General features: G+C 40.8%; 2 protein-coding genes and 1 long non-coding RNA gene across 8 annotated transcripts in view; 1 reads left to right on the top strand and 2 right to left on the bottom strand.

Annotated features, from left to right (window-relative positions):
• Positions 1-482: 482 nt before the first annotated feature.
• DNAJC12 (DnaJ heat shock protein family (Hsp40) member C12) overlaps positions 483-25,978 on the top strand; it is a 39,911-nt gene continuing 14,415 nt past the window's right edge. Inside the window, exon 1 of the mRNA XM_027783483.2 lies at positions 483-583. Within this exon, the coding sequence (XP_027639284.1) occupies positions 536-583 (48 nt within the window). The 5' untranslated portion in view covers positions 483-535. The remainder of the gene's footprint in view (positions 584-25,978) is intronic.
• SIRT1 (sirtuin 1) lies at positions 3,834-25,710 on the bottom strand. Of its 6 annotated transcripts, none has more exons than XM_013297376.3 (10): positions 24,777-25,167; positions 23,985-24,340; positions 22,479-22,595; positions 20,846-21,087; positions 19,325-19,477; positions 16,591-16,738; positions 13,278-13,357; positions 8,799-8,985; positions 6,868-7,428; positions 3,834-5,923 (listed from the first exon to the last, which is right to left on the bottom strand). In XM_013297376.3, the coding sequence occupies exons 4-10, from the start codon at positions 21,056-21,058 to the stop codon at positions 5,601-5,603; spliced, it is 1,665 nt and encodes a 554-aa protein (XP_013152830.2). In that variant the 5' UTR covers positions 21,059-21,087; positions 22,479-22,595; positions 23,985-24,340; positions 24,777-25,167; the 3' UTR covers positions 3,834-5,600. The 6 variants fall into 6 exon arrangements, 5 of the variants coding, with proteins under 5 accessions (XP_013152830.2, XP_055674621.1, XP_005235250.3 ...); XR_008749795.1 differs by lacking the exons at positions 23,985-24,340; positions 24,777-25,167 and adding exons at positions 6,316-6,550; positions 25,197-25,709 and having other exon boundaries at positions 5,833-5,923; XM_055818646.1 differs by lacking the exons at positions 23,985-24,340; positions 24,777-25,167 and adding an exon at positions 25,197-25,710.
• LOC129785728 (uncharacterized) lies at positions 19,615-20,839 on the bottom strand. The gene is made up of 2 exons (XR_008749884.1): positions 20,383-20,839; positions 19,615-20,053 (listed from the first exon to the last, which is right to left on the bottom strand). It is a non-coding gene; the product is annotated as an uncharacterized LOC129785728 (long non-coding RNA).

Here is a 25,978-nt window from a genome sequence, read left to right as displayed (position 1 = left end):
CGGAGCCGCTGCAGGGCGGGAAGGGGCTGAGGTGGCGCCGGCGCCCGAGAGCGGCTCCGCACGGTGCCACCGGGGCCCCGAGCAGCAGGGCGGAGGTGAGCAGCAGCTCACCTGTGCCAGGTTATCTTGTATCGCAGCGTCCCGTCGGCACACTGAGCGATCCCCGGAGCCGGCAGCAGCTGCGGCCGCCCAGCCATGGCGTGCTCACCCGGGGGCGCAGCACGGCCGCGGCGGGCGGCCTCCCTCAGCGCCGTCTCGCTCCCCTGAGGTAACGGCCGGCAGAGCGCGGGCAGCACCCCAGGGGCGCCCAGCGCTCCCCTCGAGCGGCGGGAGCGTCCCTGCGGCCTGGCCACGGCCGCCCCTCCCGGCCGCCCCTCCCGGCCGCCCCTCCCGGCCGCCCCTCCCGGCCGCCCCTCCCGGCCGCCCCTCACGGCCGCCCCTCACGGCCGCCCCTCACGGCCGCCCCTCACGGCCGCCCAGCTGGGAGCTGCCAGCGCGGGAAAGCGGCGCTTCGCCGTTGGAAAGCGTGCGGAACATGACGTGCGGAATCGAACTCTACAGCTCGAGGAGAGTTGTGAAGCAGGTATGTTTATTGCGGCGCTGGGTGCAAGGGGGATCGCTTCTCCTAACACCGTTTCAACAAGCAGTCTGATATTTATTATACAAAGTCGTGCGTATATATAAGGCTTCCAGACAGTCAGAATCTCCTCCCTCTGGCGCCTCTTCAGGATGTACTTTTCATCTTCTTGGGCAGTTACCTGAAGTTCTTGTTTATTTTTGCATATATTAGCAGTCTTTGTTATTTAGGTTCTGTATCTTAAAACATCTGCTAGCTAACGATTATTCCTTCCATATTGTCCACTCTAAACTAACACATGCCCACTGTCTATATCAGCATGATCCCCCCAGTGAGAGATCCACCTTCTTCGGGGTGGGGGCCATTTGAGTAGGAGGTCACTGATCTACTACTGCCACAATTATTTTTAGCTTGGTTTATTTTCTTTTAGCAGTTAGCACGTCCTCGTCAGAAGGCTCCTTGTTTACGTTCTTGTTGAGCTCATCTCCACCGGTACTAACTGTCCCTTCTCGAAGAGCTAAGTGCTAAGCTCCCACCCTTGCTCTTTCTCGGCTGTTAATGTTTCTGTTATGTATGTAGCTTCTGTCTGCATCACTATATCGAACAGTAATTGCACAGAGCGGGGGAAAAAAAAGTAATAATCCCCGACCAAACAACAAAACCCCGCTGAGGTGGGTCTGGAGGTTGTTTTTAAGGGCTTCAGCACTGCGCTGCTCTGGGAGCCGCAGGCCGCTGCTGCCTGCCGCCGTCGGTAGCCCCGCTGCGGGGACGGCCCCCGGGGCGGGGGGCTGCTGCTCTGGGAGGGCAAAACCAGCCGTGCCCGGCTCACGGAGCACTGGGGTTTGTGTCGCTTGTAGAAACTGCGTCCTTTGAAGACCTGCGGTCATAATACATCTGCGCCCACCGCACCAGGCTCGGGGTGCGCCCGAGGGGCGCTGCGGGCTCCGCGGCTGGGAGGGCGGGTACAAACGGCGGTGCTGTCTCTGCCTTTCACTGGAGAACTGCGGTGCTGGGTTAATCAGAGCTACGAACTGTCTCCACCTGTAGCTAGTTCAGGTGTTTAAGAAGAGAGCGCAAAACACTCTTTTCCTTGCAATCCTCTTCGAGGACCTTCAGTAGTCCTGTCCCACCTGACTTTGCCCAGTTCCTTTTTGAGGCTGCTTTAAGGTCTAGTTGCATCCTGCAGCATGGAGTTTTGCAGCTCCTCGGCCATAGCTTACTTCAGCGCCTCTGCTTTTCTGCATCTTCAACTGAATGGTCCTTGGGCCTTGTGCTGGTACAGTAAATAGCAAATCTCTTCTCTTCATGCGCATTGTTAATGTTATCATTACTTTTCCTACTGAGTCCTAGCAGCCTCGGTGCCTTCTCAAAACTGGTGAGCAAAGAGTGAGTTAGTAAGGCTATTCTAATGAGTCCATGTCTTTTCTTGATGAGTTATAGCTGGTTTAGAAGCCAGTGCTACATAGACATGTCCAGTTAGCCTGAAATCCTGCGCTTTGAACTGGGTTTTATTCTCCAGTCGCTGTGGAGGTAAGTGTATTATGCAAAGAATTGCAACTGCCTTTAAATTTGACCATCCTGGTTCGGTATTTCAGCATAGTTGTTGACTTTGAGGTCCTGAACTGTGTCTTCCTTTTTTGCAAACTTTTTTCAAATTTTCTTATTGATTCTGAATGCTGGTTTCATTCAAATGTTGTACTTTTATAGCCCCTCCCAGTTGGATGTTGTTCAACACTTTGCTGTTGTGCATATAAAAGCATTATGTATTTTCCGTAATCAAAAGCACTAAAAATGTACTGGATTCAAGATAGGTCCATAGAAAATACACAGTCATTAAGAAGAAAAAAACCCCACAGGATTTTTAAATATGGACTTCTTTTACATCACTTGAAATACTTTTGCAAGGTTATTATTGTGTCTAATGCATCAAAATAGACTGAAAGGAGGCTGGGGAGTGGCAATGTCTTACTGAAGAAACGCTTGTACTTCGTTTTTTTTCAGTGTGTCTAATATAAATGCTAAGAGGGTTAAGATGCTTTCATGAGAAAAACAAGTAATCTCTTTGATATTGTACATGCTCTTCTGTGCTTCCAGATGAATTTTGTGTAAGATGCTGAATACTTAGGGATAACAAAGAGCTGTGGTAGCAAACATTTCCCCATTCCCATCGTTTGCCTTGTGATTGTTTTGATATGTAAAGACAAGATCTTCACTACAGGGAAAGGATAGTGTGTGAAATAGAGGAATAAGGTGTCACGTTCTAGTTTGGGGTTCCTCTTCTGTTCAAGTAATATTGGCAAAGATACATGAAAGAACAAGAACAAAAAGCGGAACTACTTCATTTTGACATAGAAAAAGGTGCAGCTGTTTTATTCTAGAGGAGAAATGTTTTTGAAGTCCTTTAAGAGTAATAAGCAATTGATAGGGAAACATTATCTGTGTAAAAAATTCGTTTTTTTAATACTTCTTATCTCTCAAGTGTGTGAGTTGCTTATAAATAGGTGGGACTTTTGCCTAATACAAATCTAACTTGTATTTGAGGGAGTGTCATACAGAAGTACGGTGGAATCATCAAGATAGTAAGGTGTTACATAGTGGAAAACCAACTAAACTGGGCCCTGGCCCTTGAGGGCCAACAGGCGTGGATCTTTGTAGCATGCAGGGGGCCAGTACAGCTGTAGCCCTGCGACAAAGTGCAGCCTGACCTGCCTAGGGTGGTCTGTAGTTGGGCTTCAGCCATGCTGTGACGGGCAGGTGAGACTGCTGCCCAGAGAGAAACACACAAACCACAAATGAAGTACATGTGACACCAAAACATGCCCTGATCTCCCCAGTGGTGCAGGTTCCTTACAGAGAGCTTCTCCTGGACACAGCTGTTCAGGGTTGGGGCAGAAGCAACAAGTGCCAAGCACCAAGGAAGCTTTGGGATGGGTCAAGAAAAGGTGGCAGAGCTGCAGGGTACTGGAATGCCAACAGAAATAAACACTTGTTCAGCAAAGACATCTACAGTTAACGTGGAGTTTGAAAGGAGGAAAGTGGTTTTCTGAAGGACAACATTCCATTGTGGTTTAGGAGGCCATTTTACCAGAGACAGTGCAGAGTAGCTTCAGTCAGGCTTTTTTTTCCCCCAAGGGGGCAGACGGAAAAAAGCGATTTACTATATAATGCCTTACAGTAGCTAGGGTATAGCTTGACTTCATAGGGCCTCTTTTGTGAAGCCTTTAAGATCTGACTAGAAATTAAGAGAAACCAGAAATCAAATGACAATTTTAATAGACTTCAGAACAAAGTGTACGAGTATAAAACACTGGGTTTGTATTTCAAAAGTTGCAGGAAGATAGCCAGTCATTTTAAACAGTCTTCTACAAAACATATGCCAGTAGATTACATAAAAGACACTATATACAATATAAAAGAGCAGAAAACAATCCTCACTGTAAAAATAATTTAAAACAAAGTATTTCAATTTAAAATATCTCCTATAGCACAAACTAATACATTGTGACATGCAAGTGAAAACTAAACATATTGCATTCTTTAGTGTAGCCAAGTAAGAGCTGTATTAAATTTGGACAATGAGATAACATGCCAACATTTTCTGATGAATACAGGAGGCTGTTCTTAAATATTTATTAACTGATGGATCTTGTGTTCAAAGAACAGCTACTATACATCTTCCAAAATGTAATAAATATTAAAGCAAAGTATATGAATAATCTACATCATAGAGTTTATTTGGGCCAATGTTGAAAAAGTGGTTTATAGAAAAATGCTGTTTCACTTACTACTGCACTGTGCAATTTAACAAAATAGTTCTGAAGGCTTGGAAACAATCTGCACTTGAACGTTTGCAACACTCAGTTGTAAGGCAGCCTAGCACTTGAATATACAATGCAGTAATTTTGGTAGCTACTTTGCTTTTAACATGCATGGTGGAGCTAGCAGGTGGAAAATTATTTTCCCAACCTGAGACATGACCTCAAAACAGCGTGCTTCCAGGTTAAGTTATTTATCTGTGTTTTATCCACGCAGCGGTATAAGCAGAGGCTCTCAGTACTTGAATTAGTTTCTCCTGGTTTTGTTGCATCTAAGTACAAAGGAAGAGCTTATTTTTTTTGCACCTTCTCCCATGCTGGTAGAAACGGCATTCTGAACTCAGCCTGGCTTCCACATTAAGAGTCTTGGCAACTTATCAAATGCTGTTTTTAATGCAAGCTGCACTATGTTTGACTTTTGTACGACATGAAAAACTTCTACTATGGGGGATCCATTTTGTTTAAAATACCAGTATTAAATTGCTAAGGAGCCAAGATCAACATTGCTTCATATCCACAGGAAGTATTGAACTCAGTAACCTAAGCATTTTCACAGCACTTCTTATCAGCCTAAAAAACATAGGACTTCTCAAGTGCTGGCTGTCTTGTTTCCATTTAACTATCTACTTGCATCTAAATGTGTCTCAAACATACAAGATAACTTGTTAAAGCAAAAGATTAGCTGCCACAGTAGGTCTTGGAAAATGCCAGTGTTTAATGATGGACTAGCCAAGAATTAAAAGTTTAGCAGAAGTGTGAGAAGGTTTTAAATAAACCGAACGGTTACAAAGCAAGAGGTGTGAAAATACCATTCTTTGGTCTAAATTAGCTGTTCCCTTTATATTAGTTAACATTCCAATGGCTTTTTCAAAACTGTTTAAAAATAATATAAGCTGAAATTCATTAAGCAAAAATATGTATTATATACATGGATGCCTAATCAGACAGATGAACTTAAAAGTGAACATAGTGACAATTGTTTAGATATTCCTAGTACCTTAAAAAAAAAAGATGAGTTAGTGTTGAGTGTGCAGTAATAGAATTTTATTGAAAAAGGTAAAAAACTAAGCATGAAAATCTGTTTTAGTTATTTATAAACACTACATCCTTATGTTTTTGTTGCGCTAAATCCAGACGTAAACATTCATTCTGACATGCCAAAGCTCCTAATGCTGGTGGGAAGTTCCTGTAACCAGTCAGTGATCACTTCACAACTTGTTGCCTGGATGATCAGTCCCTGCAGCTTCATTTGTGTAAGATGACTCATCAGCTGCCGATTCATCTTGTTCAACTCCATCTTCCCCAAATCCGGGTTCCTCTTCCCTTTCAGGAGCATCCTCATCCTCTATGCCATTGTAAAACTCTTCGATCTCACTTTCATCTTCCACATCTAAGCTCTGACTACGACATGAACCGCTTTCACTACTACTCCCACAAGAGCTAGAAGATATGATATCATCTTCAGAATCTGAGTATACCTCAGCACCGTGGAAAATATAGCGATTTGGTGGTAAAAATAGATACTGAGTACCTGAAACAGAATTTCAGAAGTCAATAAAAGGCTAAAATAAATAATTCGTACAAGATCTTGCAGACTTCTGGTTAAAAGGTACCTGGCATGTATGTCTTTTCCACAGTGACACGTAACCAACAGATTACATTCAAAATGCATTTATTTCAATGTATGTGTATTTATTATGAAGCACAAAACAAATGCTTCACTGAAAAGCTCAGTGTTCCTTCTCCTCCCTCCCTCTGATGCAAAAAAAGCATTTAAACTCTTCAGTGCTTAGCAGCTTTTTTCATTGGTACATGTATTCGCAGCTAGATTTCCATTACTTGTAACAGCACTAGAACCCACTGCACAGAGTATTTGACAAAGTTTAAGAACAGTGTTTGCTTTAGAAAGTTGCAATTTAATACCTGGTTCTTCATCCACACTGATTTTCTAGTGTGATAGGCTCCTTGCATCAGTTAAGAGACAGCATACTGGAAGGCTTCCTTGGAAAGGCTAAAGTTTCCTTCAAAATCTGCCTGGGTCCAGCTGTGAGACTTGCTTTTCAGCTCCTATCATGACTCCATCTCTTAGTTCTACTGCCTTACCAAATCATGACCTAGTGGACCAGCTTCTTACCACTTAAGGATCAAACTATTTTTTCTGAAAATGCATTTGAAAATGTTAGAAACTCATGTATTTTTTTATATCTACCTTCAACCTCCAAAACTTTGATCTTTTCGGTGAGTATATAATAACTGATTATAAAAGCCATTATGAATTACAAAAAGAATTCCTATCAGCTTCTTCAAAAGAAATAAATGATACAATTGTGAGTTGTGTGGACACTAGTATGAACAAAAATAACCACCAAAACCCACTGATTCCATCAAGGATAACTTATTTATTGCTTTAAAGTTAAGTCTAGAATAAACATCTTTGCCAAAAAATGCAAAATACTGAAATGCGTTAACACTTACCATCCAGCCTTTTGCTAATCTGTTCTTTCGCAGATCTGTTTACCCAGCACTTCTTCAGTATTTCATTTTTTCCTTTATTTTCTCCGTTGTTAGATCCATTTTCCTTCATTGTTTCAGAGTTCATTAGTTCACTAGTAGGATCTTCAGGGTTTTCTGATGACGTCTGTGTGTCCTGAAGCTTTTCCTCTGTGCAGGTCCCTTTAGTTTCTGACACAGGATCACAGTCTTCTACCTTACATTCAGCTGGGTGTTCTGAAGACACCACTGAAGTATCTGGTGGGGTCATTCTTTCTGGTGAACTAGAGTCTTCTGAAATGTTTAAAGGGGTAGGCGGTAGCTCAGATGAGTGCAGTTCGAGCTCCTTGTGCGTTCGTGGAGGCTTTTCTGTTATTTCTGAAAGTTTTACCGAGTTGTAGCAAAGTTTTGTGTATTCGCTACCTAGCCTTTGACATAATTCATTAATAATAACATCACAGTCTCCAAGAAGCTCCACGTCAAAGTGTAGATGAGGCAAAGGTTCCCTATTAATTAAGATCTGAGGCACTTCATGGGGGATGGAACCTATATATAGAAAAGAAAATTTAAAGCTAGTCACTTCAGTTTTAATTTCAGCAGAGATCTACTTAGAAAGCTTGATTCCTCAGACTTCTCTTCATGCCTTCACTTGTAACAAGACCAAATCAGACAGATCGGGAAGAAGACAAGCAAATCCCAAATTTAACAGCAGTCTGTGGTGCTGTGTTTACTGTAGCCTATCTAGACTTTTTTCCCCTCTTTTTTTTTCCAGTAAAAATTGTTCCTCTACTCAATCACTGAGAAACACATGCACTTTGTGATATTGACTACGGCAATGTTTGGTCAAGCGTGAAAAAGATTACTAAAATTAGAACTGTAATCTCTTAGAAGAATAATGTTGATTTTGTGCATTCGTTGTATGTACCAAAGTGCCATGAAGAATCTACTGCTGGTAAATGACACCCCCTTAATTAGGTCAAAATGTTTCCAGGTACAAGCTGTATATACACTATATACAGGGTTGCTCAACCCATCTCTGACGTTTAGGCTTCCAAAACGCATCCGTTTGGTAATGCAGCACTGATTCCTCAAGATAACCAACTAACGAAATCCAGTTGAAGGGCACAGAAAGAGCAATGGTTTGTGTAGTGGATCTTAACTTTCCAGTCCTTAGGCATTTCCCATCAGCTTAAACACTAGGTGAAGAGGATGTTACTACGAGGGTCACAGATGCGGTACTGTTCCCAGTTAAGAGCAGATGCTAAGCACATGTCCTCCTTAGGCTTACACATGAGAATTTTTTAGTACTAGTAAGTCTAGCACTTGGTAGGCAAATAAATCACTGTCACGGTATTTTCTCAGCCTTCCTAAAGTGCATTTTTCTATAACATATATTAGTAGAGATGTTTTTCCACATCACTTTTAAAAGCTAAGGATCCAAATAGTGACACATTATATACTGCACACTGTGTATCATTTAGTTCTGACTTTAAAATAAGCTACAACTTGGACACCTGATGTACTTGATCTGATTTGTTTGACACTACATTTATCTTCTTAAAGATGATTCCTTTCTAAATCTTTCAAGTAAGTCTGACAGCACACTGCAAGCAGGGAGGGGCATGAACTGAATCTCGGAACAAAGTCATTCAAGTTTTAGGGGAGTAGCTTTTTCAGATTATCATTTTGTTACCTTGATATTTGCCTGGAGTGTAGAAAAAGCACTTGGAATTTGTTACTTTCTCTATTTTGCATTTCAGCTTTAGAGAGATAATCAATTTTCATCTTGGAAAACTAGATGCATACTCTAGTTTCTTCACTGAATTGAGCCAAAAGCATTTCTTGGAGCTCTTAACTGAGAATTTCTTTTGATCCAAAATTTTTGGAAGAAAATATTACCAGAGATAGTAACTTACTTGGAATCAATGCTACTGGTCTTACTTTCAGTGAAGACCCAATGACAATAAGGAGATCAACTTCATTTTTGTCATACTTCATAGCGCGATGAAACTGCTCGGGTAAGTTTTCTCCAAAGAACACTATGTCTGGCTTCATGATAGCGAGCGGTTCATCAGGTGGACATCTGGGACATCTAGGTACAACCTGTGTTAGAACAGTTTCTATTACTACAGTTCAAGGCTGTGCCCTTGAAAACCTCAGACTTTAGCAATTCACAGTAACTTATTTTGGCAAAAGACAAGGAAGTTTCAGTGATATTTCCTCACTCCATTTTTCTGTGGATATTCAGATATTACATTTCTTACCCTAGCCTGCAGCAGCTGCACACCGAAATAAAACTACAGCAGGAATAAAGAGGGAGTCCTCTTAAGTCAGAAGGGAGAAACCACACAGATCTATACCACAGGTCTTTGTCTGACAACTAAGCCAAAATCCAGAAGTCATGCTCAGCACCAGTGAGTAACTACTTCCTGTTTGATAGGAATATATTTTTCTCTGTTTAATCAGAGCAAAACCTTACAATTTCACGGTCATTTTCCACTGTAGGATCTGATATAAAATCCTTCCTAATCAAAGGGTGTGTTGCAGACCTTCACTGCTCTACTTTCTCCTCTCCTGAAAGGGTATGGTGTTTCACACAAAAAGCAACATGGAACTGTAGCAGGTGGCTACCAAAAAGCATACAGGACAAGAACATAGGAAAGAACTTTTGTTTGGTCTCTATTTTAAACTTTTCCAATTCATCCAAAAAAAGAGAAGAATCCTTGCTCACTTAAAGTGGGTGAGAGTTATGTTTGTGGCGAAGTATGCTTCCTTTCCTCCCGAAAAGAGAGGATTTTCTGATCTTTGGGACCTCTTTCAACTCTTTCCTATCTTAAGACTTTTTCAGAGAGAAGAAAAACAAGGTGGTGATTGATCTATGTACAGACAGTACTTCAATTACTACTGGGCAACTTTTCTTTCAAATAGTTCACATCTTCTTAGCCGTAGTGTTAAATACAATACCCCAGAATAAAATCTAAGGAGCTAAACATAACTGCAGTCGTATAGCAGTCATCACAAGCAAATTAGTGCTATGTAAAGGTGTAAAGGGATGTGTATTACCTACTGTAACAGGAAAATATATGAAAAGTGACATTTAAATGCCAACAACTCCCTTTTGTACGGAGAACATATGCAGAAAAAATAATACAGAACTTAGAAGGTTTAAATCAAAGAACCAGTTTATGGATGCCTACAGCAGGACAAAAGACAATGCTTTCCAAATGAGAAAACATCCCAAGTAAAAGGCCTTCCTCTAGTGTCAGAGACCTTTCCCAAAACTTTAAGCCTTCAAACAAAGAATCAATTCTCCTTTGAAGAAAACCTTGTGGGAGGGATGCATAAGCAGCAATATGGCACAAGAATTGGGATTTGGTATGGAGGAAACCTTCACCATGTGCTAGTGCCCAAGGGAAAACAACTAAAGAATTCCTGAAAAAGGAGCAGATGGGTGGAATGAATCTTGAACTTTTCCCTTGGATCCTTATGTATCAGAAAGACAGCTCATAATGCACAAACAGCTTAAACTTTTCTGAAGATTTTTACCCTGCTGTCTCTTCTGTTGATGTTAGTGATGCTTTTGCACTTTCAGTTGGAAGCTTAAGAAGGGAAAATAATTTGCTTTGTATTAGGAGGAAGATAAAATGAAGACAACCTCTAACTTTAAATTTAAAAAGACCAAGTAGTATAAACTCCATTTCTATAATTTCTCCCAGGAAGTCCAATGATTTGTGACTTAGTGGATCATAGTAAAGGAACTGATGTCCCTATCCAAATCACTTGAGTCACTGTAATGGGCCCAGAAATGGGTTCATTCAACACTACACTACTCACCAGCTTCTCTGCTAATTCTCAGGAAGGTTTTCAGTAAAGGGGAAGATCTATTCCAAGAGCTGACATTGATACCAAGAAGTTAAAGCTAGATAACTGGCCACTCAATTGCCTAGGGTCCTGTTTCCCTCCAGAAGGAGCATTTCCCCAAAATCCCACCACCACCTCTGGTGATGTATTTGTCTAATGAAAGAGAAATGGAATTTCTCATTGACTATTGATGTTATCTGTACATCAAAAACAAGATTAGTAAAGACTACGTAGGCTTAAGAATATCCAAGAACTGGTGTGCATTTTCCATTTCTTGGGCCTTTTCTTCCTAAATCTGAGACCCTTTCACTATTTCTTGAAACTGACTAAAATAGTCAAAAGCAAAGTAAAAGTGATACTTTTGGAAGCGACTGACAATTGTTTTACTCGGAAGTTCTATGTGTGATGTATAGCTACTGCTTCTCATCCAGCAGGATGCTTGTATACAGCAACCAAGACAAAGAATCATGCTACACAGGGACCTAGCAAGTTATCTTGGAAGTGGCAAAACAATGGAGCAGCAACAAGAAATTTGTAGTTTTCTAAACAGATGACCTCAAACAATTCTCAGTCCATAATATGCTGAAAGGAAATCCTGGCAGAAAGATGCTAGCTAGACTCACTTCCTTGTGAAGCACTTACCACCATCAGGGAAAGGACCAGAGCAAAAGAAAGGTAGTATTTTTAGGGAAACCTAAGGACCTGGAGCCTTGTATAACTGAACTTTCAAGCAGTGTAGGACTGCAGAGACCAGAAACTGGACTACCTATTAGGACCCAGGTGCCAAAACCATTTTTCTGAAGGAGGACTTGTTAAGAGAACAAAGCTGTTGAAATGGACAGTGTTTTGTTTCATAAGTACAGAAAAAGTTTCTTTTGATAGATATCAAAAGAACCAAATTCTATATTCTAGAGAGGCAACAGGAAAAGAAACTGCATAGTACTGGTTTGGGAAATGCAGGCTATGGAATAAAGATAACGATGGCAAATAGAACAATTTTTTTTAGGCATAAAGGAAGAAGGGTATGTTTTCTTTCAATAGCTCCATTTCTTCTTGTGTGAAATTATACTTGGCAATAACCACATTTATTTTGCATTATGAAAATAATTCAGTATTACAGCTAGGGCCTGCCCTGGAAAGATGTACCTGGTAACAGTACTGTAAGATTAAGGCTAAGAGACTGAGTGTAAAAAGCTCCTTCAGTCCTATCTCAGAAGTAAGAACTCTTTTTTTTCTCTTTATGCAAAAGTTTTGCTACAGTCTTCTGCTCTCCACTTCCCCATGCTTCCATTACTGACCACCAGCAGGTATGGGCCATCAGGGCAGAAATTTGGTTCAGCACATGAGCATACAATGACTAAAGTGTTGTTGGGAAGCGGAGACCTCACCATTAAAAATCAAAACAGAAAATTACAACATGCTTAGGAAGGCTGTTTAGAAGGAAAAAATCTTAAACTCCAATCAGCTGGCTTTGATGGTAAAGGAACAGCAAACATCTGTAAGATAAAAAATTCTCAAAAATAATATTCTTAACAGCAAAATAAACCAGATTTCACATTCAATATTCCAGTGTTACAAAGCTTCAGGCTTATGAGATTGACATTTCTTAAAGCTTTAACTCAAACATCTCTTCTGAAAGGGCTTTCATCAGGTTCCATTTCAAATGTAATACCTGAAGGACTTACATTGCTTCCATGTTTCTCATCTAAAGTTGCAACTGTGGACCTAAGCATTTATCAAAAAAACATGAGCCTGCAGAAAAGAGAGTCCCTTTCCATTTGTATAAACAAGATCTCTTTGACCAAAGAATCATTATTTCTGTTCCTTCAAAAGAAGGGGAAGAAGAGCAAAGAGGGTTTCTCCAAGCCAAAGGTTCATTCTTCCAGAGCAGAACTAATTCCTGCCTCGGCCCTGGGGCATGTCACACCCAGATGTGTGCAGTTCACAATATGGAGTAGTTCAGAACTCCTAGAAAGCAACCTTCGACATTTCATTTGATCCTCTTCATTGCTCAGAAGCTGCTGGCAATTTCTCCTTGCATCACCTACTGTTTAAACATATTTTTAACATAGGTAGGTGCTCAAAGAGCAACCAATGTTATAAACAGATAAGAATGCTTTCTCAGTGTGACTGTGAGTTGAGATTAACATAAAACAGGTATAAATCCAACCTGCTATTTACCATTTTAACCTCTACTTTTCTCGGAGATGCCATTAAAAATGGACTCTTATGGTTTTGTTCTGCTTCTTCCCATTACCTAATTTTTGCAGTACAGCATCTGAGTATACTTTCAAGTGTTAGAGGAAATGCTAAAATGCAGATAGGCACTTTTATGAAATACATGCAAAGATAACGTAGCCTTTTAAAAGCAGATCCTTTAAGCAATCCAAGTGTGGTGTTTTGGGTTTGGTGTTTTGTGGTTTTCAGTTTGTTGGGTGGGGTTGTGTTTTGTTTTGTTTTTTTGGTTTTTTGTGGGTTTTTTTGGAGAGAATTACTTATTAGAAAGCTGCAGTGAGTTAAAGTAAAATTTTTACCTGGTTGAAAATATCTCCTCGAACAACTTCGCAATCAACTTTGTATTTACAGATCAGGCAGGAAGCTGTTGCAAAGGAACCTGAGGGGAAAAACCCGTACAGTTGAAATAAGGATTTTCAGTCATTCAGATTTGGTTTTTTTGTGCAAGCTATTTTGACACAAAGGCTGTTATGCTGCAGTGCTATAAAAATCAGTCATTAAAAAGTAATGGAAAATTAGGAGGAGATACTTGTAGTACTACAAGTAGTTCCAGATGTTAACAGAAATCTTGGTTTAGGAGTAGTGATATACCACATGCATGTCAACAGAGATTATATTGTGTCCTCTCATTCCCCCAACCTGTACAAGCATATACTGCAAGGGGAAAACAGAACTTTCCCTTTTCTCTTTACGCAACTAACAGTAGTGCCGACAGCTCTGCAAACAGCATCAGCTGAAAAAGAACCCACATGAACTCAAGAATCTGTAGGGCAAAATAACTAAGAAAATGCATTAGTAAAGACTTGACTGTAGGCAACTGAATAGGAGTACTGTTCCTTTCAGCAGAAGTGAGAAGCTACAGCTATATTGTTAAAATTGAAATACTGCTCTGAATCTGGTATCCAGCTTAGCTACTGTGTTAATTATTTGGCAAGACTGTAAGTTTGTTGCTCCATCCATCTACTTGGTAGCTCTAACTGGCCTGTTCCTGAAGCCACTGAGGGTGATGCCCAAGTGGTAGCGCATTCACGTCTGTCTCTGTCTAAAGGGAAAGCATTGGGTGGCTAACACACACATGAAAATATAGAGTATGAAATCACTGTGGCAAACCAGAGTGGCCTTTTATGTGTGCATCTGTCCAGGAGAGAGAAGTCTACAAGGCCTTTTATCTGCAGAAGGAAAAATGCTAGAAGTTGACAGAATGCTGAAGAATGAAACGGAAAAATTGACAGACTTTCTCCTAACCATGAAACAAGGAGTAAAAAAAGAAAATTAAAAAATGGGGATCTTTGACCCTGCGCTAGAATATGTCACTCATACAGTAAAAGTCTGGAGCTATCTAATTTCTAATGGTGATACGAAAGCACCTATAAGTAAGCAAGCCCTGTGACTGAGCAATGTACAAGGGGGTATAAAAGCCTCTCTTCAAAAGGAAACTTTTAGAAAGGTAACCATTAAGATGTTGAAAGCATTGCAGAAGAACAGTTAAAAACCTCTGGTACCAAAACTTTATCCGGAGCATTATTTTAAGCCACCCAAACCAAAGATGTTTTCTGCTCATAACCTATGCACAGCAGTCAACCAACACTTACACTGCTAAATGAAGGGATTCTGGGGCTAAGTACATCATCAAAATATGCTTTGGGGATATTGTATCTGGGTAAGAAAAAAAGAGTGAAAGCACAGAAAAACTTGGAGCAGATTGTTTATGAACAACTGGCAGTTCAGCTTGCCTGATCGCTGCTGGCGTGGAAAGTGCACAGCTTCTGAAACGCTTGCTCAGCACTGCAGCTGCCAGAACTCGAGGGACTCCAAAAACTACAGGAAGTATGACAGTTATTTGCTCATTGTAACTTGTTTATAGTAATAATTGAGGCCTTTATACAGTATGCTAGGGCTGTGTCTGTCAGGCTAGCAGACTTAACACTGTCTGAGGCATTTGGTGCTACCTACTTGCAACTCTAGTACTTGAGTTCTCATTTTTCACCGTCAGTAGTTGATTAAGAAGTTATGCTGCTCCATGCACGAGTCATGTGTAGCCAGCAGGCCACCACCTCTGATCATTCTTCTACAGCAATGGCAAGAAAAAGGATCTAATTCCAGACATGCTGGTCGACTGTAATAGCCATTTTAAATTCAGAAAATGCATCTAAGATACGGTGGTTTTCACAATAGCCACTTTACTGTAAGTCTGCAGTGTGAAATATGTTCAAAGGTTCATATATGGACTTCCCAAATCATGAGAAGGTTCCTTGTCATTTGGCACACATAAACGTGCCATTGCCGCAGCTAGACAAAAATGACAGAACATAGCAGTATGAACCCTTACATAATGGTTTCAGTTTCTCTTTTACCATTAGTCAACTAGCGTTTGTTGAAGAGCAACATAACTGTATGTCAGATAAAGCTCGATGTGCTCAAAACTTCACTAATGTCTGGAGGCCTCAAAATCTCAGAGTTCATAGCATGTTTTTAAAGAATCTTTTAAATTTAAAATCCACTTATAAAGAACGTACACTGAAGATGGTCTGAAATCTAATACTGTAGGTGTGCAACTGAAAAAATGGAAGCTAGAGTGTGACGTGATGTGCAAAACCACAACCATGTAAGAAGTTCATGATAAATACCTCATACAGAATGACAACCAAAGGAAAATGCGTGACACACTGAGCACAAACAGAAACTAGCACCAGATCTGGATTATTTGACAGGTAGGATTCTACTGCATGCTGTACGGTCACCATGACAGAGCACTGTGTTTACTCTGTCTGAAAAAAGAAAACTGGCGAATCTGATGCTGAGCTAGGCTTTGCAGATAAGGAAACCAAGTGGGTTTGGTCCCTGGAAAAGGTGGAATTAGATAAGAAAGGTCTTACAAACATGCTAATGCTGCTTTTAAACAATTTATTTGTCAGAAGTCTACTAAATGATCCAAACGTGCACTTGAAGAACTAATTTTCTATATCCTTTCCTTAAAAATGAATCCTTGGACTTTTAACTTGATATTTGCAAGTCCTTAGAAATGGAAAGCATATCAAGCAACTAATTAAGAGATTCCACTTAATTTGGTATCATCATTACAGAATGTGTATGACGGGGAAAGTGTAACAGGATGATCTTCAGTTCAGCTGAACTGGTGATTAATCCACAGTATTTTATTCATGAGGTAAATTCACTGAAGTGTCAGGATGTTTTAAGATTTCAATGGAATATAACCTAAATAAAGAATGAGGTAACAGCCAAACTCCATTTAATTGACAGACAGCAAGAGGGACCTATGAAAAGACGGATTTCCACACTATGTTCTCATACATAAAGAAACACCAAATACATTTTAAAAGTTAAGGTCTAAGCTTGTGCAGACAGGGTGTGGATCTTCACTGATACACAAAGACCACTGTTTAACAATTTCTGAAAGAAGTATTTCCACTTGAACTTCTGATTTAAATACTTCAGCTACTTAAAAAAAAAATCAACATTTTAAAAGCAGAATATTTGTTGCCAAGAGATACCAATTTTAGAAAAAATAATTTAATTCTAATTATTACCTTGTCACATGCACCAGTAAAAATCATTCCTATATATAAAATAAGTGAAACTAAAACCACTAACCATGACACTGTATTATCCTTTGGATTCCTGCAACCTGTTCCAATGTGTCTATGTTTTGAGTATAGTTGCGAAGTAGTTTTCCTTCTTTATCCATCAAAGCTATGAACTTGTGACAAAGAGACGGCTGGAATTGTCCTGGATAGATTTCCTAGGGAATCCAGAAGTACATTAGAAAGTGTAAATGTCTTTATTCCAACTGCAGCAATTCACAAAAACCTAAATATTATCAATAATGATTATGTCAGCAGTTAATGTTTTCTGGGAATCCTTTGCATTTTGCCATTTCTCCCAGATCCAACTCTTCCTTCAACAGCTGAGCTTCTAATCATGTCAGGATGAATTGCTCCATGCAGGTTGATGTTTTGCTCTTCACACAACATAAAAGCAAGATTTAGATATTTTGGGGGGTTTGGGAATGGTGAAATAGGAAAGCTTTTTTTTTTCCCCCTTTGTATATGTCAAGTAACCTCAATATTTGTTATTAGAAACATACATGGTTTAACTGCAGTCTCACAAATATGTCATGAGGAATTTTAATTCTGGTCTTCTGGTTTGGTGTAAGCAGTTTTTACTCCTCAGCATTATCAGCAGCTGTTCCTAGAGGATGAAAGCCCAGAAAGCAGAAAGGCATTGGGTATAAAGGGGAAGATCGGTCGTATTCAGACCAGCTTTGCCAATTTAGCCACTTAGCAGTAGTCATCAAGTTCAAACCATATGGCTTAGCAGAACAGTTCTGCTATGCCTGACAGATTCTTAGCCCTTTCATTAAATCAAGGTAGAAGAGGTAGGTGTATCTAAAGAGCATACAGGAAATAATGTAGACACTTTTGTAGAATGTTTTCATGTTTGCTCACAGTGAATGAACAAGGAGCCTGTCAAAAGGAAAAAATAAATGTGGGCACCCAGCTGAAAGCGTCACACTAGAGGCCTCTTTCTTGAGCTGACCACCTGGGTGGTACCTCTGGTTGCTGTGCAACAAGGAGGACAACAGCAGCAGCAGCACTATTGCTCTTGGTCAGGAGCACTCATTTAGGGGAGGCACTTTAATTCCAGACCCTCTGCTCTCCAGTCACTTTCACCACTGAACAGTCAACTGGCCTTTTAACACTGGCCAAAGCTGAACCAAAAGTTCTAGCTCAACAGTGAACTATTAAATTAATATTTGTAAAGGCTCTGCCTTCAGCTCTGTATAGCCCAACTATTAAAATGAAAGCATTTGGTTTTCCCCCAAAATATTTCAAGTTACTTCTAATTCTGAAGCTACGTGAGTCTCTGGAGTTAAACTGCAGCAAAATGAGCAGTGATTGCTAATAGTGCTATTAACTGGGTTATGACTAGACTATTATAATTATAATCAGATATTCATATAGTCCTAACCGCTTTTATATCCTGGTCTGAAGAAGTAAGACATGGTCTGCCACTGAGCTCTGCAAATTTATACAGCCATTTCTTTGCCCCTAGAATTAAAGGAACTTAAGACTTCATGGAATAAGAAATCAATATTCTTAACTGAGCTGACGGACAGAAAAGGAGAAGGAGAAATTATTTTAGTAAGAAAGTATAAGCCAAATTGGATTTGGTCTATTTGGGTAAAAACTATGTATAACAGGCTTCAAGTAAGTTTTGGTTTTGTTTGTTTGCTGTAAGGTTTTGGGGGCTTTTTTTTTTAATATTAAAAAAGCAAGTAACTGAGTATACACAACTGAGGATAGGAGGCTTTCAGAGAACCCCAAGCAGCTGAAGAATGCATTGATTTTTCTTTTCCAATCTTTGTAAAATAAATAGTGCAGCAGTATAAATTACATGCAAAGGGAAGAAAGAGCACTATTAGTGATTGATTTTTACAAGTCCTTACTGATCCTGTAGTAATTCTTACAATATTTTGGGGTTTTGTTCTTTGTCCCAGGGAAATTCCAGACTAAATGCAGGTTTGTACATATGTCTACAGCTTCTACAGTTCCTTCTTGTCTTGGAGATGTAGTCCCTGCTTTTTAAACTGTTTAGTATCACTACATCTTTCAAACAACTGTGTTCTCCCTTTTAAGCGAACACAGTCCCTGCAAAAAGGGTTTAATTCTGTAACATGTACAGATCCTTGTAATAACTATATCAAAACCTGAAACAAGAACAAACTTATTAGTGCATGAAACTGCTTCAGTCCCCTTTACTATAAACACAGTGCTAAAATGAGAATGTATTCTATTGAAGAGCATGCCACAGCACATCAAATTCAAATGTAGCTTTCCGCATTACTCATGTGCTGGCCAAAAGTTTCTCGTACTCTGTCATTTTTCAGAGAAAGTAACAGCTGCCAAGATGATTGAGGTTTGATTAAATAATTACAAGTTTTTATTTATCCTTCCTGAAATTAGAGACATCATCTAGAATGGTTGAATATATAATGAACTTACAGTGCTAACAGTAAAAATAAGCTAAAAAAAAAATTGTTGCTAAATATTTCTAGTAAGGCTAATACCTGGTTGCATACAATGATGCAAGTAACACTGAGGATATAAAGTTGATACATTGCAAAGATGTGCCCAAGGAGAGTTCCTATGCCACTGCATGAGGTCTGTCATTAAAATAAATTCAATATATTACCATGTTTTTCTATCTTGTTTATAAGAAAAGACAGAGATACCATTTTGTTAACAGAATAGTTTTATATCTGGTTTATACTTTTTAATATTATCTGTCTTTACTGACCAAGATAAGAACTGCTGGAAAACCATACCTTTGCAAACTTAAAAAACGGCCTGGGATCCTTTCTGAAGTATTCTATATCAAACATTGCTTGAGGATCTGGAAGGTCTGGGAAGTCTACAGCAAGGCGTGCATAGATGCCATCTCTTGATCTAAAGTCAGGTATTCCACATGACACAGACACCTGAAATATATTTTTGCAATCTGAAATAAGCAAAACTACCACATATTCGGCTATAAAGAGTTGCTATGATACAACCTATTTGGGAAACCACATTTCTGTATGCTCCGTGCTCAGAGACGTTAAGAACAAAACCAGGCTGGGTTCTCTGTATTTATTTTTCTTTTCATTTCATTTTTTCCCCCTTTATTTTTTTTTTTTTTGACCAATACAACAATTCCCAAATCACAAGCAGGAGAGACAGCACAGAAACAACGTTTGACAACTGGACAAAAAAAACCCCTTTGGTACAACCTGTAGAGTTAGTAACAGGACACCAGAATTTACTTTTACTACTGGAAGTTCTATAAGAAGTGAACAAAAATTTAAAATTGCATTAAATTTGATTAGTAAGTGTTCATGGATCTGCCAACTTAGGCTTGGACAAAGTGGCCGATTTTTTGGTTTGGTTTTTTTTTTTACATGCTAACACAGTAACTTCTAAGGCTTACTTTTTCTGAATAACCCCCTTTTGATAAATAAACATTGTTTATCACAGCATTGTAGTAGTCAATAAAGACTAAAATTTATTGCCTCAGACTACCCCAAAACACTATGGGAAGAGGAGGGGAAAAATGTGTATGATGGCAATTATAGAAAGAGCAAGACTGGGTAACAGAAGTAGTAGAACTTTTCTAACAAGCTGATTTGAATTACTTATCTTTTCTGAATGGTGTCCTACCCTCTGTGTATGAACAACAGAAGCAAAAAATGATCGACTTTTCTATCATATTCTGGTACATGGGTATAAAGCTGCAAATGTACAACAGTTTAAAAATCTTCTTTAGTAAAACAGTGAGTAATCTTATTACCATCATAGAGCAGCACATGTTAAAAGTAATATTCAGTCTACTGAAACCTAATCATACTCTTCTTACAATCCTCACACACAGAAACTTTTTATTTTTTTTTTACTTTGAGTCCTATTATTCTAGTTCCTGTAGCTCCATCAGGTATTTTAAGAGATCCGTTGACATTTTGTTTAAAAAATCATAACTTCTGCTTCAAATGAAAAAATGACTAGGATAGAAAATGTTCTGGAACAGGTAGATGTGATCTTATTCCATAACTATTTTGCATGGAAGCAGCTGTTTTAAAAGTTTAAATGTTTTAAGAATGTTTTCTTATAAGAAGAGAGATCTTGAGATTTCCAGCTTAAGCTTCAATCCTGCAGTGTGCATCATTCTAGTGGATAGCTGTGCTTCCTCTTCCCATCTAGCACATCTATTTGATTACAACATTGTGAGGGTCACATCACCTGCACGCTGTAAAGCACTGGGAAATACTTAACAGTCTACATAATTCTCTCACTGTCATTGCAGCAATACATACCCCAGCTCCAGTCAAGACCATTATTTTTTTGCATTCTTGTAAAAGTTTCACAGCATCATCAATAGTATTAATATCTTTTCGTTTTTTTCTTTTTGGTGGTTCTGAAAGAATGTTTATAACAATTTGCCACAGTGTCATATCATCCAGTTCAGGTGGAGGGATTGTTTCTGGTAGCAGGTCTTTCAGAATTGTCCGTGGGTCTGTACCTAACATGAGATGCTGCTGCACAAAAGCGTAGGGACCTAAGAAAATTTAAAAAAAAAATTAAAAATAAAAAAATTGAGTCAAGTATTTCAGATTATTATGATCGTTGTCCCATTTAGTAATGCTTGCTACAGCAGACTACAACAATTTTATTAATCCAATTTAGTGCTTCATTCATCAAAACCCGTGTATGTTTTGGTCTAAATTCTGTGGTGATAGTATAGCGAGGGTTTTTACTTATTTATTACTATTTTATGTTAACTCATGGAGGATGTCATAGCAAGTGAGTCAAGGTAGAAATCCCAGCTCATTGCAAACTCAATGTGTCTTAGAAGTGCACTTATTTAGCAACAAGATTTTCACAATGTACGTCCATTGCATGGCTTCAATTGTATTTTTCCAACATTTTGTAAGGTATTTACAGTAGTAAGTTGAAGACAACAAATAATACATATACTTTCTAGTCATATTAAAAACACCACTCTAAAGAGACACATAGGGCCCACTAGTCCATGGATTGTTGTTGTTCTTTTAGTCATCTAACACTAACAATTTCAGATTCAAATCAATCCTTCCAGAAAGACTTGAGATTAGAGCAGCAGAGGAAAAATAAGTAAATCTTAAGAAGTTAAACTGACTAATAGGGCCCAAATAGCTATCACTAAGGCCAGTTACAATACATATAAAGAAAACTGTTTGTTAAACCTATCTACTGAAAAGGTACCAAGAGTGATCCTGTAATAAGGGATCAGCAAAGACAACATATTGGCAGATTTTGAGTGGAATGTTGTGTTATCATAATGTGTTTTCTTGCTGCTATTTTTATCAATACTGGCAAAATGAATGCTGTAGTATTATCATGCCTGTGTAAGGCAAAAAAGCCCCAACCCCTCTGTACCCTGGAAGCCACCGTCCCACACAAATCACCGGTGACCTTAGAAGTTATCTTGTCCCTGTGTGAGGCAAGAGCTTTCTACTGCGTTCCTAACTGCTAATATGCAATATATATGCAGACTAATAATTCCCAAACTGATGTTAACACTTAGGACAGTGAGCCCTAAGGGTTGGCTAGAATACAAGAATCATCTTCTTGTTCCTTAAGGAATTAGTACCAAGTAAACAGGCCAGAAATATGCCATAAATCTGTTCAATTCAGTGAGTCTGTGTGTATGCTTTTAAGATGGATCGTGACAGGATTCCTACACAAAAAGAGACATTGACAATTTTTTAATCATAACAAACCAAGTTTAAAGAGGTTAATTTTAAAACTCCTTAAATAGCACACAGAATACAGTTAACAACTCTTAAGCTGCTCAACAGCAGTAACTGACAAATTTTTTTGCTATAGAAGAAATCATTTGAAGACTAGGAAGAATTAAGTAACTATTCAAAGGCAAACAGCATCTAAGAACATTAGACAGGATTCTACCTATACGTGGTCTCGGAGTCCAATCACTAGAACTTGCATGTGAGGCTCTGTCATCTTCGTCACTATCACAGGAGTGAAAACCATTGGCTATGATTTCATCACTAAAAAGGAAGTTATCTGCAAGACAGGACAACAATGATGGGTTATGCTTGAGCCAAATGACACATATATATTTAAACATATCACAAACCTAAAATTGTATGCTTTCAAATTTCATTGCAATGAATTACAAATAGGCAGCTTTGTTATTAGACACACAAAATGTCTATTTTTTTTTTTTGAGTTTACAGATAGCTTTCAAGCCTTCAGTAGTTTACTGAAGGATTTGCTATCTTAATACTGGGCTTCACAGTGGGCTGGATGTTGACCTTAGGGAAATTTTCATTCTGTGAAGTGTTGGGCTTTAAGAATTTTGTAACTTAATATATGTATCTCTCCAAATGCTTTAAAAGTACAATTAAAAATCCCTTTCTCTTACAATTCTCCCTTCATTCAGTTAACTGAGAAACAGGATAAAATGTGTGTCACCATTTATAGCCTAATCTTTGACTAGGTTTTAAGAGCACAGTATTTTAAAAGAAACCCACAGATACACATTTGAATACAACAAAGTTACAGAATTTTGTTAAGCTGTTATCTTGCAGCTGAGCTGCGATGGGTAACCACATACACACTTTGATATTTTAGTTATGACAGAAAATATGCTACCTTGAATCACCTTCACTAAGTTTATCTCATCCTTTTACCCTGCAGCTGGGTTTGGCTTGGAGTACTGCAGTTACCTCAGCTCAGCTCGTGGCCTTAAGCCAGAGTAACTCAATCCAACTTCATCATGTATCTAGATGGAGTCCAAAGAAGAATGAGATACCTATCGTACAGCATGCATTACTAAGCTAATGTTTAAGGGGAAATCTAAATTTTAACCCAAGCAGCTTATTAGAATTTAGACTACTAAACTTTTTTTATTGGCCTTATTAGAAATAGCCACAATAACTGCAGCTTAATTTATTGAAAATTTAAGACTATGAACAAAGGAGAACAAGTTTCAGTCATTCTCTCTGAAGCAAAGAATCACTGTAATAGTTTTCAATTTCCGTTTGAATAGACCCCTAAAATATTTTAGCGTGGTTACTTCACTTTACTCTTAAATAAAAAAACACCACAAAACACCATCATATTTTATTTAGAGACTGTGCTGTCCTGTTCTTTCCTACTGGCATAAATACTTTATTCCAAACAGAATGGAAAGAGGTAGAGGACAGGTATTTGCTTTATGTACTCGCTGCCTTGTTCTTCTGAGACTACAGGTGCTCACTGACATCGCTATTTCTTATTATTAACCTGTGTATGTACAGCATTTCACTTCCATCTCAGTATGCATTAAATCAGTGAATATATTATGCAAAAAGCATTATGAAGAAAAAAGTTGATTAGTACACATCAGTAAGCGTGAACTGCAAGTTTTACTACAATGACATGTCTACTGTATAAAGAATGAAAGCTTACATTATTAGAGTCTCATCACATACAGGTCACGCTGTCTTGTATTTGAAAAACACTGTGACAGATCGAAGCAGGCTAAAGGAACAGTTTAAACTGTAACACTCCCTGGGTATTCATTTGATTCCTCAAAGGACTGAAGGGAATGCTTGCCAGAACTAAGCAATCCGCAACAAAACATGCCTGAGGACCTGAGTAACTTGAGGAAAAAGGCTTCAAACAAGGCACCGATTAAGGTATCATTAGCTTGACTGCTGTTCCAATGACGTTTGTAAACACTGAGGCTGTTCCAGGCTTATCACACTGCTCTGTTCCCTTTCCGAATTGGTTTTGCACAGGCAGAAGTTTTTTGTCGTGTTTTGCTATGGAGTTAAAGGTAAAATATCTTTAACTGTATTCCGGGATAAAATGCAAAGCCCTTGCTGGCAGAATGCAGTATCTTATACCTTTTAAGAAGTCTCTTCAAAGCACTACCTTAAAACCGAAGATGAAAAAAAAACCTGAACAAACCCAACCAAACCCAAAAAACAACCCCTCAAAAGCTATCTGCTTCAATAATGCAATGCAAGGTGTTTTCACATCGGCACTGCCCAAACAGTATGCTTCAAACACGACCTGCAAAGAAACTTTTTAGAAGATTCTGGTTTCGTTATGCGCTGCAGTCGCTGAAATCTTAAACAAGGCTGTAACTTGAAGTTTTTTAAAGAACTGTTCAGGACTGCTGCTCCTGTGCAATTCCAAGAAAGATAAGTCAAATAATTACCCGGGCAGAAATTGCAAAAAGGAATCGGGGCTTACGATTTTCCGTTTTTAATAACTTGTTGCCAGCGACACAGCAAAATGAGTGCTTTCAGAAGCGAGAACCGAGCCGATCTCCTCCTGCGAAGACCGCCGCAAAAGGCAACGGGCTCTGACAGGGGCCCACCGGCACCGGGCCCGGCCAGGGTCAGCCGGCGGCAGCGGCAGCCCCCGCCCCGCTCGCATCCAGCGTGCGGCTCAGCCGGGCGGCGGCCGCCCCCGCACGGAGCACCCGCTCGCCGCGGCGCTGTGTCCCCGCACCCGGCGCCGGCCCCGGGCGGCGGCAGGCACAGGGCCCTCCGGGCGGCTGCCGCGGCGCCGCGCCCGCGGGGGGAGCCGGCCCCGAGCGCCCGCCACCCCCAGCCACGGGTGCCTGTCCCGCCGGGCCGCGCGGGGGAGGGGAGGGGGGGGGGTCCTCACCGGGATGCAGGGCCGGCGCCTCCGCCGCCCCGTTTGAACACTGCGCCCGCCTGCAGCCAATGGCCGCCTCCGCCGCGTCTTCGCCGGGCGCCGCCTCCGCCCCCTCCCCCCGGCCCCGCTGCCGCGGCTGCGGCTCCGCCCGGGGCAGGCCCCGCAGCCCGGCCCTATTGTCCGCGCCGCTCCAGGCCGCCGCCACCTCTTCGTCCTCCTCCGCCGCCCGGCCGCCGCCATCGCCGGCCGCGGCCGCCCCCTCGCACGGCTCGCACGGCGGCTCCGCCGCGGTGGCGAGCGGCGGCCCCGCGCCCCGGTCCGGGCGTTGGGCGGGCCCCGCGTCCCGCCCGCCGCCGCCGTCTTCCGAGTCCAGGCGCTGGCGCTTCGGAGCGGGCTCGGGGCCCTCGGCCGCGCCGCCGAGGCCGCCGTCGCGCGGGCGGAGGAGCGGAGTCTCCTCATCCGCCATCTTGGAGTAGCAACCGCCGCCCCCCTCCCGCCCGGCGCAGCGCGCAGCAGCGCCTCCGCCGCGGCCCCCTCCCCCACCCCCAGGGAGCGATTTAAACACGGCACGTGACCGCGCCACCGCCCACGCGGGCACCCGCCCCGCGGAGGCCGCAACAACAACAAACCGGGTCACGTGAGGGGGGGAGGGGGCGGGGGCGCTGGTGCCGTCACGTCACGTCGCGTTGCGTCACGCGCCGCGCCGCTCGTGCCGGCTCGACCCTGGCGTGGCGGGGCGCTTTTCCCCGCTCTGCGCGCGCGCCCGCCCTGGCGCCATGGCGGGCTCTCGT

The sequence above is a fragment of the Falco peregrinus genome, chromosome 1, assembly GCF_023634155.1.
Source record: "Falco peregrinus isolate bFalPer1 chromosome 1, bFalPer1.pri, whole genome shotgun sequence".
Classification (NCBI taxonomy): Eukaryota; Metazoa; Chordata; class Aves; order Falconiformes; family Falconidae; genus Falco; species Falco peregrinus.
The sequence above is the reverse complement of the archived record's forward strand: the minus strand, read 5'-3'. Positions and strand labels throughout refer to the sequence as shown.